The 15,574-nt window shown below is 44.2% G+C and overlaps 1 protein-coding gene across 3 annotated transcripts in view; it reads right to left on the reverse strand.

The window, feature by feature from the left end:
- sorl1 (sortilin-related receptor, L(DLR class) A repeats containing) overlaps positions 1 to 15,574 on the reverse strand; it is a 94,814-nt gene that overhangs the window by 6,301 nt on the left and 72,939 nt on the right. For 2 of the 3 annotated variants that reach the window (XM_031752860.2, XM_039622546.1), the window contains exons 20-42: positions 15,128 to 15,374; positions 14,903 to 15,041; positions 14,647 to 14,820; positions 14,424 to 14,537; positions 14,209 to 14,331; positions 13,907 to 14,026; positions 12,599 to 12,724; positions 12,409 to 12,519; positions 12,110 to 12,241; positions 11,493 to 11,624; positions 11,117 to 11,251; positions 10,137 to 10,289; positions 9,617 to 9,787; positions 8,676 to 8,804; positions 8,378 to 8,504; positions 8,084 to 8,253; positions 7,346 to 7,461; positions 4,958 to 5,062; positions 4,812 to 4,878; positions 4,367 to 4,449; positions 4,199 to 4,289; positions 3,932 to 4,122; positions 1,246 to 1,365 (exon numbers count right to left, since the gene is read on the reverse strand). In XM_031752860.2, coding sequence (XP_031608720.2) covers positions 1,246 to 1,365; positions 3,932 to 4,122; positions 4,199 to 4,289; positions 4,367 to 4,449; positions 4,812 to 4,878; positions 4,958 to 5,062; positions 7,346 to 7,461; positions 8,084 to 8,253; positions 8,378 to 8,504; positions 8,676 to 8,804; positions 9,617 to 9,787; positions 10,137 to 10,289; positions 11,117 to 11,251; positions 11,493 to 11,624; positions 12,110 to 12,241; positions 12,409 to 12,519; positions 12,599 to 12,724; positions 13,907 to 14,026; positions 14,209 to 14,331; positions 14,424 to 14,537; positions 14,647 to 14,820; positions 14,903 to 15,041; positions 15,128 to 15,374 — 3,076 coding nt within the window. The remainder of the gene's footprint in view (positions 1 to 1,245; positions 1,366 to 3,931; positions 4,123 to 4,198; positions 4,290 to 4,366; positions 4,450 to 4,811; positions 4,879 to 4,957; positions 5,063 to 7,345; positions 7,462 to 8,083; positions 8,254 to 8,377; positions 8,505 to 8,675; positions 8,805 to 9,616; positions 9,788 to 10,136; positions 10,290 to 11,116; positions 11,252 to 11,492; positions 11,625 to 12,109; positions 12,242 to 12,408; positions 12,520 to 12,598; positions 12,725 to 13,906; positions 14,027 to 14,208; positions 14,332 to 14,423; positions 14,538 to 14,646; positions 14,821 to 14,902; positions 15,042 to 15,127; positions 15,375 to 15,574) is intronic. The other variant, XM_031752861.2, reaches the window with a different exon arrangement.

Genomic DNA, 15,574 nt, shown 5'->3' on the forward strand with positions numbered 1-15,574 from the left:
CCGAGTCATGTTACTCATACACAATATGACAAAGCCAATTCTGAAAATGCTGGAATGTTCTGTAAAATGTAAATAAAAGCAGAATGTAGCGGTCTGCAAATCGCTTAATCCCATTTTTCTTCACACTAGAAGACATCAAGAAAATATCAAATGTTTAAAGTGAGAAAATATGAGCTCATTTTCAAAAAGCTGGGACGTGGGCCTGATGGGTTCTTCTACCATGAAGCCATGCTGGTAAACGCCTTCCATGAAAAAGGCATTGGGAGCAGATGTTACTCTAACACCTGTATACTTCTCTATCCCTCTCACCTGTGATGCACCACCATCATAGATGCAGTGCTGAATACGATGTGCAAGTATCTGGATGTGCAGTGTAAAAAGTTCATTTACAGAATTTACAGAAGAATAAATGAACAGAAATGACCAGTTTCAGCAAATGCATGTAAATGAAACTCTGTAATAAATACGATCATTTTTACAGTGTTTCATTCTGCTTTTCAGTTTCAGTTTGGTTTTTTTCCTCCTCTATGAAATCAGAGCAGATGTCTCTCACTGTTTAAATTTTCAGGGACAGCCAATCAACATAACTGAGCTTTAAGGGGAAGGAGGCCTTACGGGGTTGAAAGCTCGTTTCGGGTGGAGGATAACCTGAGGGGCTGTACCAAGGCCCAGATCATTCTGCATTCAGGGTTGGTGACTCTGAATGTTCACGTCCATGCTTCATAATAAAGAGTCTAACGTGTGCCGGGAACATATTCCCCTTCCCTTCACACTGGGAACAGCAGCCTACGCTGCAGTCACACAGCAGCTTTAAACCCTCGTTATTATTCCAGTTTAGTCTGAAAACTGTGTTTGCATTTAAATTTATTCTTCACTACTAAGCTTAGATCACCTGCTCGCATCACCACCTTCAAGCACAAATGTGACGGCACAGCCGTGGAGAAGATCGCGGCTGCATTTGCACCTGCGGTCGTTAAACTTATCGCTGAATAATTTCCACTCCTGGCCGACTTTTTGTGTTTTTAGGTGGGAGATTTCGCCCTTCCCTTTACTCTCACATGTCACACTGACTAGTTCTTCTGGAAGTGATCTGGCTTCACGCCACGAGCAAACGTTCTCAGAGCAACAGCACAGAACGGCGCCGTGTTCAGACACGGCAGGTATTCAAACACATGAAACACACACGTGTGAGATTCTGGAATGTTCTTTTAGAGAGGCGTGTTTAAGGACGGAGGACAGACTCACCAGGAAGAGGAACTGCTCATCGCTGTCTACGGTCACGGTGAGGCCGACAGAAGGTGTGCACACCTGATGAGGACTGAGGTAGAAGTCCAGGAAGGAGGTGGCATAAAACACACCGTACACCTGCGCGCACACAGACACACGCAGTTACAATGGTCGATGTGTACGTTCAACAGAATGTGAAATAACAAATGTAGGAGGATCTGGTTGGATCTGTATGATGTCGTTTGTTCATTAATGTGGTTCCATGCACATGCAGCGTGTGTGCAGTAATGCATGACTGCACGTCACTGCCTGCCACACTCAGTCTCCTCAACAACTGCCACCATGACAAACATGACAAAACAGAGCTCCAAGTGAAAGCACACTACTACACACCATGATATGTTTTTAACATATTTTTGAACACATATGACATAATATGATATAAGCTGAGTGTTAAAGGGTTTGTTATGATTGTGATATCAGCCAACACTCCACGTCATGACTGAGTGACATCATCTTAATGTTAAAGAAAACATCATAAACCCAGACACTGTTCTGGGTCCTGGCACTCAGACTGGACTCTCAGCCTCTCTCTCAGTTACAAAGCCAACTCCACAAACATGGGATGTGGTGTGAATGTAAATACAAACAGGATGCAGTGGATCTCACATCTCATGAAAACAGATCATAGAAAACATATCCAACATTTGAAATGAGAAAATGTACCATTAAAAAATATATATACCATTTTTAGCTGGCTCTGAAGCAGCAGCAGGGTTGGGTCAGGGTCATGTTTACTGCTGTGCACCAACCTCTCTGCTGTTACAGAGGAACTCAGCTGCTGGACTTTCACCAGAACAATGCTGTCCCGTGTCTGATTTAGGATTGTAGCTGCTCAGTCCAGTTCATATCAAATGTTTTCAGTCGGTGGACGGTCTTTACCGCAGGTTTGATGTGTCTGACCTGACAACAGTTTGTCTCAGATGACTCTAAACCAGCTTCAGCACAGATCATGTTCACATCTAGCTTCTTATTTGAATGACAGAGCTTTAACCTGCAGTTGTGGATGCCACAGCGAACTGTGTTCACATGCACTGATTTCCAGAGATGGGCAGTTACTGTAATCTGATTACTTTTTTCAAGTAACGAGTAATGTAAGGGATTACTATTGCAAAAACAGTAATTTTTACTCCCACGTAGGAACGCTGAGTTACTGCGTTACTAAAACCGTGATTTTTTGCGAGAATGTCTCATGACAGTGACGTAAGCGAGTGTGACGTTCGTGACAACAGCTGTGTGCAGATCAACAATGGATAATATATCGAGTGCGGAGAGAGTATGAGCGTGCAGCGTTTAAAGCGTGGAAGTACTGACCTTACTTTGAGTCTGATTCCATAAAAAGTGACAAAAACATTAGTGTCCACTGTTCACTGCGTGGGAAGAAAACTTCTTTTTAAATCCCTTAACGTCCAAGCAAGCAGCGAGTGCGCTACGACGTAATGTGAAATTCACAGAGAAACTCGCAGATTCTTCCACTGACCGCTGCGGCACACCTGCACCAGGGCAAACCTCCGCCTACCCCAGTCCTGCTATACAGGTGAAAATAGAGCAACAGGACCGCTAGTCTTTGATTTTATTTATTTTCTGCTGTGTTTTACTTGCATCTATTTGAAAGAGTGAGTGTAAACACTAAAAAATATTTTATTTTATGTGCTGGAATGTGCAGAAAATAGGTTTAAATGTTAAACAAATTTCTTCCAGTCAGAGAATGTTGCATATAATTTAATTTTTGCTTGATGCATGAAGTTAAAAGATTAAAACTAATAAAACAAGTTTTAAAAAGAGACTTTTGATTACATTTTGTATGATGGATTATGCAGAAAAAGTAGAATTGGGCTGAAAGATCTATCGCTTTATCACCTATTCAGGTTGTAAATCGTGTTTTTAAAAAGTAACTAAGTAACTAAGTAATTAATTACTTTTGAAAATAAGTAATCAGTAAAGTAACAGGATTACTTTTTTGGGGAAGTAATCAGTAATTAGTTACTGATTACTTTTTTCAAGTAACTTGACCAACACTGCTGATTTCACAATACAATCTCGTTTTTAATGCATTCAATTCAGTTTTATTTATACAGCACTGAATCACAACAACAGTCACTTCAAGGAGCTTTATACTGTAAGGTCGACCCTACAATAATACATACAGAGAGAAACCCTACAATCATATGACCCCCTATGAGCAAGCACTTTGGCGACAGTGGGAAGGAAAAACTCCCTTTTAACAGGAAGAAACCTCCGGCAGAACCAGGCTCAGGGAGGGGCGGGGCCATCTGCTGTGATTGGTTGGAGTGAGAGAAGGAAGACAGGATGTGAAGATCGAGCCCATCCAATATTTACTTCCTCCAGATTCTCAGAATGTTTTGATGATATCATAAATAATGAAATATTCAGTCTTCAGTTTTTTTGAAAATGTTTCCAGTTTTTGTCAGCAGCTGCCATCAAATTTAAAATGAGCTAATATAAGTAAAATACTTCAACATTTCGAATGTTGAAGTATCAGTGACTCCACTCACATTACATTTAACTTTTAGCTCCACACTTTTCCAGAATCGCATTTGAAATGTTTTTAACTGCTGGATTTCTCTGATAAAGTCAAGGCTGCACAAGTCATTTTCTATGAGATTGTTTGTGTGTGTTTTACCTGAGCAGGTGATCCACTGACGGTCCAGCTGCACTCCACAGCTGTCTGGTTGACAGCCTTGGCCTTCAGGAGGGGCCGCTCTGGCTGCTGGCCTTTGGTCTGCTGATGTGTCAGCGTGGTGGGGCTGTCTCCGATGCTGGTGTGAGCCCACACAGCCACCTCATACACCGTCCCTGCTGTCAGGTTTGTAGCTGGAAACAAACAGCACATGTCAACACCCACACTGCCAGAAGAATACACGTGTGACTAAAACGTCTGACTCGGTACCTTTGAGGACCCCTGATGTGACCGTGTAGTTTCTGTTCTCCTTCACGTGTGTGTCAAACTGCCAGGACAGAATCACAGTGTACTGTTCCACCTGAAAGAAACCAAGCCATCAGAGACGCTCGCACAAACGTGAACCATCAGCTAAAAAACACAAGAAAAAAACCTTACTTTGTACTGAGAGTTTAATGTAAAGGACAGGCTCATGGAGTCGTTGGTGATGCTGTCGACGTTCACAGAGGGAGGAGGCAGGGCTGCAACACAGGAAGGAGTCAAAGGTTTGCCTGGTTTCATACAGCTGATGATGAGATATTTTTAGGTCAGGCGGTGCAACGTTAATGTAAACTCAACTCATCCTCCACAACCTGCCGCCCACTGTTCATTATTTGGGCGCGATTGGTCTGGGAAATGATTCTGAAAATATTTACTGCTATTTAAAGTTATTATTTATATTATGTGTTCATTTCTGACAGGTCTCAAACACACTTCTCCTTTGTGCTCTTACTGAAGGAACTATCACACATGAAGCTTCAGAAGCCTCCACCTGAAATGTTTCCTAAATACCAGTAGATGGCAGCGGCGAGCAGCTTTTCAAACTGCAGTGAGTCCAGCGTACCTTTCTTAGGGGTGATGGATTTCACCTCGGACCAGTTTCCCACGCCTCGACTGGTCACCGCAGCCACCTGGGGAAACATCAGTGATTACACACGCTGCACGTGACGCTAACACAGCGGATGTTTCTGAAGCGTGCAGGCGTCTTACCCTGAAATTGTACTGCGTTTCTGGACGCAGCTCGTACACCTTAGTCGTTTCAGATTTGGATCTCTCCGACGTCCAGTCAGCGCTTTGAAACATGCTGTACTCAACCTGTGACAAACACAAAAAAAGCGATATTTAGCCACAAAAATGCACGATTAGTGAATGTGGAGCCTACAAAGAGCCGAGTCATCTTCTGGCCCAGAGATGGGTCATTTTATTAAAAGATACAGGGCTGCACCAATAAGCTGAACCGCTACAGGTACAAGCAGATGTTACAGTCACTCAATGAAAGTGTAAAAACATCAACACTGCATCTGTTTGATCAACAATCTCGAAACTATTGTAAACAAAATGTGCAAATTTCAGACTTTTAACGTTTTGTATGTAGTTTAATTACTTTGTCTACTCTTTTCACTTCTTTTCTTATTGTTCAGTGAGAGAAACGTGTGTGGATATAGATCAGTTGGAGCACCTGCCAGTTTACAGCCTTTCTTACCTTCATGAATAAATCACTCCCTCTAAAAGTCCGTCTCCTCTGTAATCTCAAACTGTCCCACATACATATCATACCGTTCACGGTAATACCGGTATAATGTTAGGCAATGATAAGAAAATGAAATATGGTGATAGAATATGGGTAAAACGTGCATGCGCAGTGCCTTTGTTTTTAAACGCACATGGTGGAAAAAGCATGGCGGCGACGGAGAATGAGAAGGGCGAAAGTGGATCGTTGAATGAAACAGATGAACCAGAACTGGTTTGTAAAAATGCTGCAACTTCACTGGTGTGGAACTGGTTTGGCTTTACGCCTGTCATCTGACAGGCGAAAGCCAAACCAGTTCCACACCAGTGAAGTTGCTATTGCTAGAAAGAAAAATGTGCTTTGGTGTGTATCTACACACCAAAGCACATTTTTCTTAATAGAACATGCAAGCGGGCCGTCGTTATTACAGTATTTTCCACACTATAAGGCGCTCTTAAAATCCTTTAATTTTCTCAAAAATCGACAGTGCCCCTTATGTATGAATTCTGGTTGTACTTACTGACCTCAAACTGATTTTATGTGGCACACGGCGCTCAAAAATCTGTCAAAGTTGTTTTAGTGCGACTTTGCTAAGCTACTGAGCTGCACTGCTTGATGGATTGTTGGAGCATTACAGCTAACGTGAGGCAGGAGCCTCGCGGAGTAATATTACCGTGTTGTGTGTGTATAAGGAGCCCAAAATGGCTCCTGTTAAGAGACATGCTCGCGATCACGCAGTAGAACATGGGGAATAGAGCAGCTGTGAGAGAATACAGCATTAATGAATCAATGGTACAGAAGTGAAGGAAGCAAGAAGACTGAGTTGAGTAAAGTTTGACTTCTCTGACTGTTTGGTTTTGCTTTGCGCCTTATGGTCCGAAAAATACGTATTTGACTTATTTATTTGGCACACTGCAGTTTCATGTTGCAAAGCAGCTCTTTTGAACTTGTGTGGATATTATACATGGTTATGCTGAGGATATGTCGGCCAGTTTCCACTGGAAATGCCTTTTGGTTAAACTTTCAGTGAGGAATTTGCACTGTTACATTTTTATGTAACTTTAATGCACATAAAAAACAGCTGCTTGTTTAAGTGAAAATACATTGATGGCTTTTTGCACTAATAAAGTTGTGGAGTTGTAAAGTATTTTGTTTGCATCAATTATATCGTCAGTTATATTGTTATCGCAAATGTTCAAATACATATTGTGATAAATATTTTTGGCCTTATTGCCCTGTCCTAGTTTGCACATTCTCAAATTCCTCTTTTTTCTTTGTAGCAGTGAACTAAACACTCTTCCATGAATTCTCCATCAGAATGACAGTTTTTTATGTTTTTGTGAGAAACTGTAAAGCTGGTCTTACTGCTCCCTCCCTTTTCAAAAACGACTTGTTGCTTCTGCAGCTTTGCTAGAAAAGGTTCAGACGTCCGTTCCTGCGTGTTTAGCTTCATAAACGCTTCTGAACTTCTAGGCCTTAAACTCTCCACTAACCAATCACACGGCTTTGCTTCAGTAAACAAACACTTGCTAAAAAGTCAGTGTTTCTTTCTCTAACGCGAGCCTCTTTTGGACTTGGAACACTTACATCTCTGAAAAACATCAGTTCCAGAGTGTTTATAGTGAACCTGTGTTCACATGCACACCATAAACTGTCTGATGACGAGTTTATCAGAGTGTGTTTGCTGCCTGAGACGAGACAAACTGCACTGACGAGGCCAGGTGAGGCCTGCGGCCGCTCGGGTCTGTTTTGATTTCTAGACTCGTATTTTGAACTCTCCGTCTTTGTGCTTTACCTGCTGGGCTGTTGAAGCATCATCATCATCATCATCCTCTATAAAAACAACAGTTGCTTAGAAAGTGACTTACGATGTACTCCCTGATGAGGCCGTTGCTCTTGTCAGGGGAACTCCAGGAGACCACCACTGTCCCATCCACACCATTATTATCACAGGACAGCTGCAGATTCCTGGGAGGGTCAGGCACTAAACCACACACACACACACACACACACACACACACACACACACACACACTCACTAAGCCACTGGCTGAACTCCATTAACACCAATATTCATATTACATACATATTTTATAAATTTTATAAATGGGAGTTAAGCCCAGACAGTCTAGCCTGTCTCTCAGGGGCAACCACTGGACCACAGTCTCCACCACAGGGTGGACATATGGGGGCAGCAAGAGATCTGCACCATAGTTATGGGGACAGCGATGGAGAGCTAACATCAGCAGGCAAACAGCACCAAAATCAGAGGGTGAGGGACAAAAGCATCTGGAGACAACAGTTAATGGCACTCCACAGGTTTAACCACAACTTCAAATTCAAACTTCTACACAGAGCTGACCAAAGTCTCTCTCTCCAGGGTGAGCACTGCTGTGAAGGAAAGGAGGTGCTGGGTTTCTAGCACAAGGCTTTATGCAGATTCTGCGTTATGCAGAATTGCATGCTTATGTATGACTTTTGCTGGCATTGCATCTGAGAGACCACGAGTGTACCAGAGAGCGCAAACACATCCAGATTTAAGTTGAAATGAGCAGAAGTCAGAGCTGCTGTTGGAACCTGGTGTAGGGTGAGCACGTGATACTCACATCCCTCTGGTGTCCTGACTGTGATCACCTCATTGGTCTTGTGCAGTTTGCTGAGGCACTGAGTGAGCACCTTCACCTGGTACGTGGTGTCGGGCTTCAGCACCATCAGTTTGTAGCTGGTCTTGTTGCTGTGGGTATCCATAGTGGTCCACTGCAATGTGCCCACAGGCCTTAACACAAAGAGATCACAGGTCACACTGGCTCTTTAATACAAACCCTATTACCAGCTATAGTGGTGTGTAACACAGCTGGCTGACAGCAGCATGACTCTGGGATTACTGAGCAGGTTCTTACCTGTAGTAGATGAGGAAGGAGCAAGAGTCCTGGGGAAGGTTTTTAGGCCGGGTCCAGGTCAGAGTGATGCCACCCAAGAAGTCTGGTGTCCACTGGAGGTTCTGGACTTTATAGGCCAAGGTGTCCGCTGTCAGAGAGAGAGGCACAGTAGATTCTGATGTCTTAATATTTCGACATTAACATAAGCTGCAATACTCCACAACCGACAGCAGCTGGCAGCATTGCACTGGACAAGCAGGCAGACAGTTTCTGTCATTTTAAATAAAGCAAACTAAGAATGAGGTTAGAGTGGACCTACCGGTGCAGCCATCTTCATCACTGTGGTCGGAGCAGTCCAGAAAGCCATCGCACTTCTCACTGTCCAGCACACAGGCTTCACCATCAGAACAGCGAGTCCCATTAACACAGGACAGAGGACCGTGGGTGGCTGCAGACACACAGAGGTTTTAGATGAAATGCTTGCTCACTGCATAGCCTGCATAGAAGCATGATGCTCATGCAGATGACACCTGAATCTTAAAATCGTGGCAGAAAGAAGAATGACGGCCTCGGCCACATAAGGACTATTTCAAAGTTGTTTTCTTGGTTTAATGTTTCTCGTCACATTTTTGTTTAGTTGGATTTAGATATTAATGAAATGTTCAGGCTGAAAATGCCAATTTTATCCATTTATCCATTCAAAACGTATCCATTTGAATCCTTATAAGCACATCTTACATATAAATACGTAGACAAAGGACACGTGTTCTGTTCTGGAAGCTTTCTGCTTTCAGTTCAGTACACTTGAAGCCCAGACATAAAATATGCATGTCTGAGATTATTATCACAGCAGAGCTTAAAAGTGCCATTACACAAAACTTTAGTTCCAACTTCCTGTTTTATGTCAGACCTGTGAAATGATCAAAAATGGTTCAGCTCAACACGGAGATTGTCCCATGGTGCATTTATAGGAAGAAGTATTGAAACGACACCTGTGTACTCCACAGGGAGGTTTACAGCCATGGAAAAGCCCAACAGAGTGTCAGGCAGGCTTGAACTCATGAGCGAGGCTGTGGGTGAAAGCGAGGCTGTGGGTGAAAGCGAGGCTGTGGGTGAAAACTCGGCGTAATCCTGCTAAAAATCCTTTTGATTATCTTCTTCATTTAAAACACCGTCCGTTATATGATTGTTCCTCCGAGGTCCGAGTTCTGTGTGTGTGTGTGAGACAGTATTTTGCAAATGCATTGCACAGATACTCACGGCAGTGGGCTTCATCAGAGCCATCTTGGCAGTGGGCGTGTCCATCACAGCGCTGCCAGTCGGGGATGCAGCGGGCGGGGCGCTGACACAGGAACTGACTCCGGCTGCAGCGATCGGGGGAATGAGGGTTCTCAGTGGGTACCGAGGCGGGAGTCACAGAGCCATTAACTGCTGTCAGAGAAATGAGAAGCAAACAATGTTACTCAGCATTATTTCCTGTCATATACAGTTTGGACACACATCTTTACCTGTGCGTGCTCATTACTGAGGTAACAATAACTCAAATAAGCAAAAAGTCCAGGCTTCAGACAGTTTTGTGTATTTTCAGTTCGTGGATGTGTGGGTGGGATAGGGTGGGTACACAACAAATAAAGGTTACTTTAAACTTGCATCTTGCAAAAACACAGTTATGTGGACTATTTCAGGAAGATGTTGATTCAGTTTGGCCAAAAGCTGTAAAATATAAACTATTATGTCTTCTGCAAGACAACTTGAGCCAATCAGCAGCAAGAATCAGTACCTGTCGGACATCCAAACTCATCGCTGCCGTCGGGGCAGTCAGCATAGCCGTCGCACACCCAGGTGTTGCTGATGCAAGCCCCTGAGCCACAGTGGAAGCGGTTGGGCGCACATGTGGAGGGGCCGGGGGCCACAGTGTGAGGATCGGCACCACCTGCAGTGATAAGAGGCATAAACTGGTTCGTTCAAGAAGCAAATTTAAAACCCTGACTTACCCAGATAGAAACCAAATACTAGAAAGCAAGATAAAATAGGTGTTCATGCTAATAATCAGACAGGATGGTAGTGTGGCTCTTCTCTTGGACCTCCTCAGCCTCCCAAAAACATACATGGGAAACCTAAAGGCAGGAGATTAGCAGCAAAGAACAGTGGCAACAGATAAAGATCCTCGCCTCAAGGCACTGGTGTGCAGGTGGGTTGTAAAGTGGCTTGCAGAGGCTGAAACAGCTTAAAGAGAACAGAAGGTATGAGATTTGCCCTGAGCTTGTGCAGAGAAGTGTCGCCATCAGCTATGGCTCAAAGTCAGGCGTCGGAGTGACGTCATTCATGAGTTTCAATCCTCGAATAAACGACTCACTTTTTGTTAAGTTATAGTTTTGCTTTTGAGTCCACACCTCTGACTCCACAGTCTGCAGTGTGAGACTTTGACAAGAAAAGCAAGGGAAACAGGATTTGTTCTGCTCCTGAAGGTCGTTGAATGCATCCAGACCTGAAGGTGAAGACGTTCTAGCATCACTACAGCCTTAAAATCCCCAATGCACGCGTTCATGGATAGAGCCCGATCAGTGCTCTGTATATGGCTTATTTAAAAAAAAGTCACAAATACACAACTGCAGCAGTACACATTACACATGCTACTCATGTTTATGTTCACTGCTGCCATCTTGTTTTGTTAAATCAGGGGTGGTGAGCTGCTCGAACTCTGAGGTTTCAGAGGATCTGCTGATGGAGCTCAACTGCCAGAACTAACGATGTTCGTACCTGAACATATGTATTCATCAGACCAGTCCCCACAGTCATTCTCGAGGTCACACTTCCACCACGTGGGGATACAACGCCCATTTTTGCACTCGTACTGGAAATACTTGGAGCAGCCTGGGACCTCGGTCGGAGCAGCTGCAACGAGCAGAGAAACAGTTAGCCTCAGATTTTGCTGAGTAATCATAAATGTATTTGGTCTTTGTGGGAAAACAAAAAGATTGCAGGAGTACAAATATAACTTATATATTCAGTGTGTGCAATCAGTGCATTTGTTCCACATGATTTGATAGTAAACATTGTGTGTGTGTGTGTGTGTGTGTGTGTGTGTGTGTGTGTGTGTGGTCTGGGCATTTCTCCATAAGCTTTTCATCCTCACCACAGTTGGCTTCGTCGGAATAATCCCCACAGTCATCCATGCCGTCGCACTTCCACTCCAGACTCACACACACTCCGTTGGCACATTGGAAGGTATAGATGTCACACACTTTGCTGAATTCAGACGGTGCGGCTGAAAGAAAACATACAAGGAATCTACTTTCCAACCAGTCCTGCACAAGCTCTTATTTTCTTTGGATCCATGTAACGCATCTGTACTATTCATCTTCATTTATTGTATTTGGTCACAAAAAGCCAGCCTTCTATGTCATCATAATAATTACAGGGCAGAAACAAGGAAATACCTGGAAAAGCTGGGAGTGTGACAGCAATCAAAGCAATGACTAAAGAGCCTGATGCAAAACATAATTGGAGGGATAAACAGATCCAAACACAAAGCACAAATATAATGATCCACTGTTCAGGTGCACAGGTGAGTGGAAAACAAACTAAGCAAAAACAACCCTCCGCCTTTCTCCTTTCCCCTTGTTTGGGATGATGATCATACGACGCCTCTGCTTTATAAAGTGGCCCGGTCAGGTGTTACAGGGTGACGGGTGGGCACAGGAGGGCTGCTGCAAACATGCAAGTGTCACAGTGGAGATGCTTGTTGCTCACCACATTGTGCATACTCGGCGTCCTCATCAGAACCGTCTTCACAGTGTTTGATCCCATCACACACCAGAGACTGAAACAGGCACTGGGCTCGGTTCTTACATACAAACTCCATGTAGCGAGTGCACAGGGGATCTGTGGATGACACAAGCAAAGAAAACACAACGACTTTCACAACAAATCAGACACGAGATGGGGGCAGATCAGCAGAGCAGTCAGATGATTATATTCTCTGTCATACTTACGATTGCACGTGAGGCTCTGACTGCTAAACTGTCTCCTAAACCAACCGGATCACTCACCGCAGTTGTTCTCATCGGCGCCGTCTGGACACTCCTTGATGCCATTGCAGTGGGCAGAGGCTGGCAGGCAGGTGTGATTGGAGCACAGGAACCCTTTACACTGAGTCCCCTCTAAGAACACAAATCAATAAAGTATTACTGCTAACAGACAATCTCTGCTTCCTTTGCAGAGGTTCTTGTGTGAGCTTACCACAGTGTTGTGGATCTTCATCCGAGTCATCCTGACAGTCATCATCGCCGTCACATTTCCAGCGCTGAGGTATACAATGACCTGTGTTACACTGGAAACTGCTGGGCTCACAGGTATGGTGGCCCACTGAGGACACACAAACAGAGATTAAAGGAGTGGAGAAGCTTATAAATGTATGACAGATTTAAACCTTGTTAATGTGAAGTTTTCACAGCTACACACACTTTGTTACTGGCACTACTGATTATGCATTTATGTATGTCAGTGTTTGAATATATGTCTTTCCCGTATATATGTAGTAAATATATTTTCACCCAGCACTTTGTAAATGTCTATCTTTAGCTAAATTTGAAACCAAACATCAGAATGGGGAAGAAACGTGCTTCAAGGGACTCTGCAGCTGGCATGGCTGGTTGGTCTGAGTGTTTCTGAAACTGCTGATCTACTGGGATTTGACCACAATACCATCTCTATGGTTTACAGAGAATGGTGAAAATAGTAAAAAACAAGGGAAAATATCCATTCGGCAGCATTTCACTGTGTGAAAATGCTATTGGCACACAAGGAGCCCCTTAATGCCAACTCAGCAACCCGAAAGAGCACCTCTGAGAAAAAAGTGTGCAGCCAATAAAACTGTAGCGACTGTGTGATGCTGTCATATCAATATGGACAAAATCTCAGAGAGATATTTTTGAACAGGGCTCCAAGCTGGGACTAACAAGGCGTACCTAATAGAGTGAGTGTTGAGCGTACACAAGCTAGTCTCGGAAGAATAATAACAGTTCTCTTATTGTGTGGGTACGACAACAAAATTATTATGAACTGAAGAGTATTACAATAACTTACAATTTACTGGATTTCTGTAATTTAAAAGTAACTATCAAATCCCAAAACTCACTAAAGCAGCCAGTGAGAACCTGCTAAGCTAGCTAGCTTTAGCAGACGTTTAGCCTTTTGTCCTCATCAGGAACAGATTCAGCTGCTACCTCATTGAATTATGAGGAATAAAAAACTGAATATCCAAAATAACACTATGACTATTGTGCTGTACATTTCAGTGACTGTAGCTGAGTCGTTGTTTGTTAGCTGTCATTCTGTGACTTTAACCGTGTGGTTAGCGGTTAGCGGCTGTGTAATTAGCTCTGTTTTTATGACTTTAACAGTGCAGTTAGCGGTTTTTTAAAGGCTGTAGCTTTGTAGTTTTATTTTATGACTGTGAAGTTTACTGTAAGTGTTTAGCGCTTACAGCTCACACCTTCTCTGATTTAACTTTGTGGGTCATCATGTATGATGCTGAGTCTTCCTCACCAGTGCAGTTTGTTTCATCTGACCAGTCTCTGCAGTCATTGTCTCCATCGCAGCGCCAGCTCTTGCGGATGCAAACACCACGTGCACACTTGAACTCATCGGGCCCACACTGATGAGACTCTGAGAAATACATCAAAGTGTTAAACAATGTTGCTAATATAAACTAAAATATTAGTGTAATGACCATTTTAGACCCTAACCTAATTATATAGCCCTTTCTAGCCTTCCTAACCAATGAAAGCGCTTTAATAAAAGTCACATTTAACCATACAATCACACAGAGCTTTATTAATGCGTCTTACCACAGTTCTCCTCATCACTGTTGTCTCCACAGTCGTCCTCATGGTCACATTTAAAGGCCAGAGGGATGCAGGAACCTGAGGCCACGCAGCGAAACTGGTTGGACGGGTCACAAGTCGTAGTGGCTGCAGAAGGACGCCAGGAAAAAAGAGCTTTGTTTCTATAGCAACAGTTGACTGTTTCTGTCATGAAGGCAGCAACGCTGCTGAATACTTACGACACTCTTGTTCGTCACTCATGTCCCCACAGTCGTTGTCGCTGTCACACTTCCAGATGCTGCTGATGCAGCGGCCATTGGAGCAGCGATACTGGTTTGGCAGACAGCTGTGCTCTGGAGTCGAAGAAATATGCAAACAGTCAAACTGTTAATCGTCGGAGGCTTCGTGTCCGTAAATCTTACGACACGGCGTCTTTCAGAAGCACTACATGCTTATTCTCACCCGTCTTGATGCAGGTGTTGTTGTGGAGCTGGTAGCCTTGGGGACACTGGCACTGCAGCTCTCCGCTGGGCGTCGTTAGAGTCGGAGCGCCGTCTGGGCAAACGCAGGTGTGCCTGTGGCCGGGCTGAGGCAGACACAGCAGGCTGCACGGCTGGTCGGCGCAAGCGTTATGTCCTAACGAGAGCAAGAACGCAGTTTATTTCATTTAAACCTGAAGAAGACTTACAGCATCGTCACCTCCCTCTCTGGTCCTCACCTCTGTTCTTCCCCTTATAGAAGATCTTAAGGTCCATGACTCCAGTTAGCCTGCCAACAATCAGCTCGTTGTTTTGGGAACCAGCCTTTGGAGCTTTGAAGATTCCCATTTTAGACCAGTCATCCCAGTACAGGTCATTCTGAACCCAGCATACACAGCAAAAGTGTGAACAATCCACCCAATCCATCGAGACTGACACACACACACTCATAAACATGTTGTTACCTTGAACACAGCTATAGCGTAGGGGTGGGGCAGCCCCTCCATGAGGACGCGCCTCTGCCCTCCGATGAAGTCGGCCCTCTCGATGCGGTCGCTGTAGGCTTCGGTCCAGTACAGCCAGTGGTCGTCGGCCGTGATGCCGTTGGGCCAGCGGACACCCTCGGACACGATGCGGGACACGTTGGTTCCATCCATGTAGCTCCGGTAAATGCCAGGTGCTCGGTCTCCCCAGTCAGTCCAGAACATCAGACTGGACATGGAGAGGATACAAGGTTAGGAATTTACACCGATTGCGCCCTTTGCGTACGCTTTGACTGTGATTGAGCGCCAGGTCAAATATTTCATACAAGCTTAAACTCTAAGAGAGTGACAACGTACGCAGAGAAGGGAGGAAGTGAGTGCAGTGAGTCAACCATACATTCATTTTCTGAAAAAGTGGAAAACGAGGTC

Source organism: Oreochromis aureus, linkage group 14 (genome assembly GCF_013358895.1).
Source record: "Oreochromis aureus strain Israel breed Guangdong linkage group 14, ZZ_aureus, whole genome shotgun sequence".
Classification (NCBI taxonomy): Eukaryota; Metazoa; Chordata; class Actinopteri; order Cichliformes; family Cichlidae; genus Oreochromis; species Oreochromis aureus.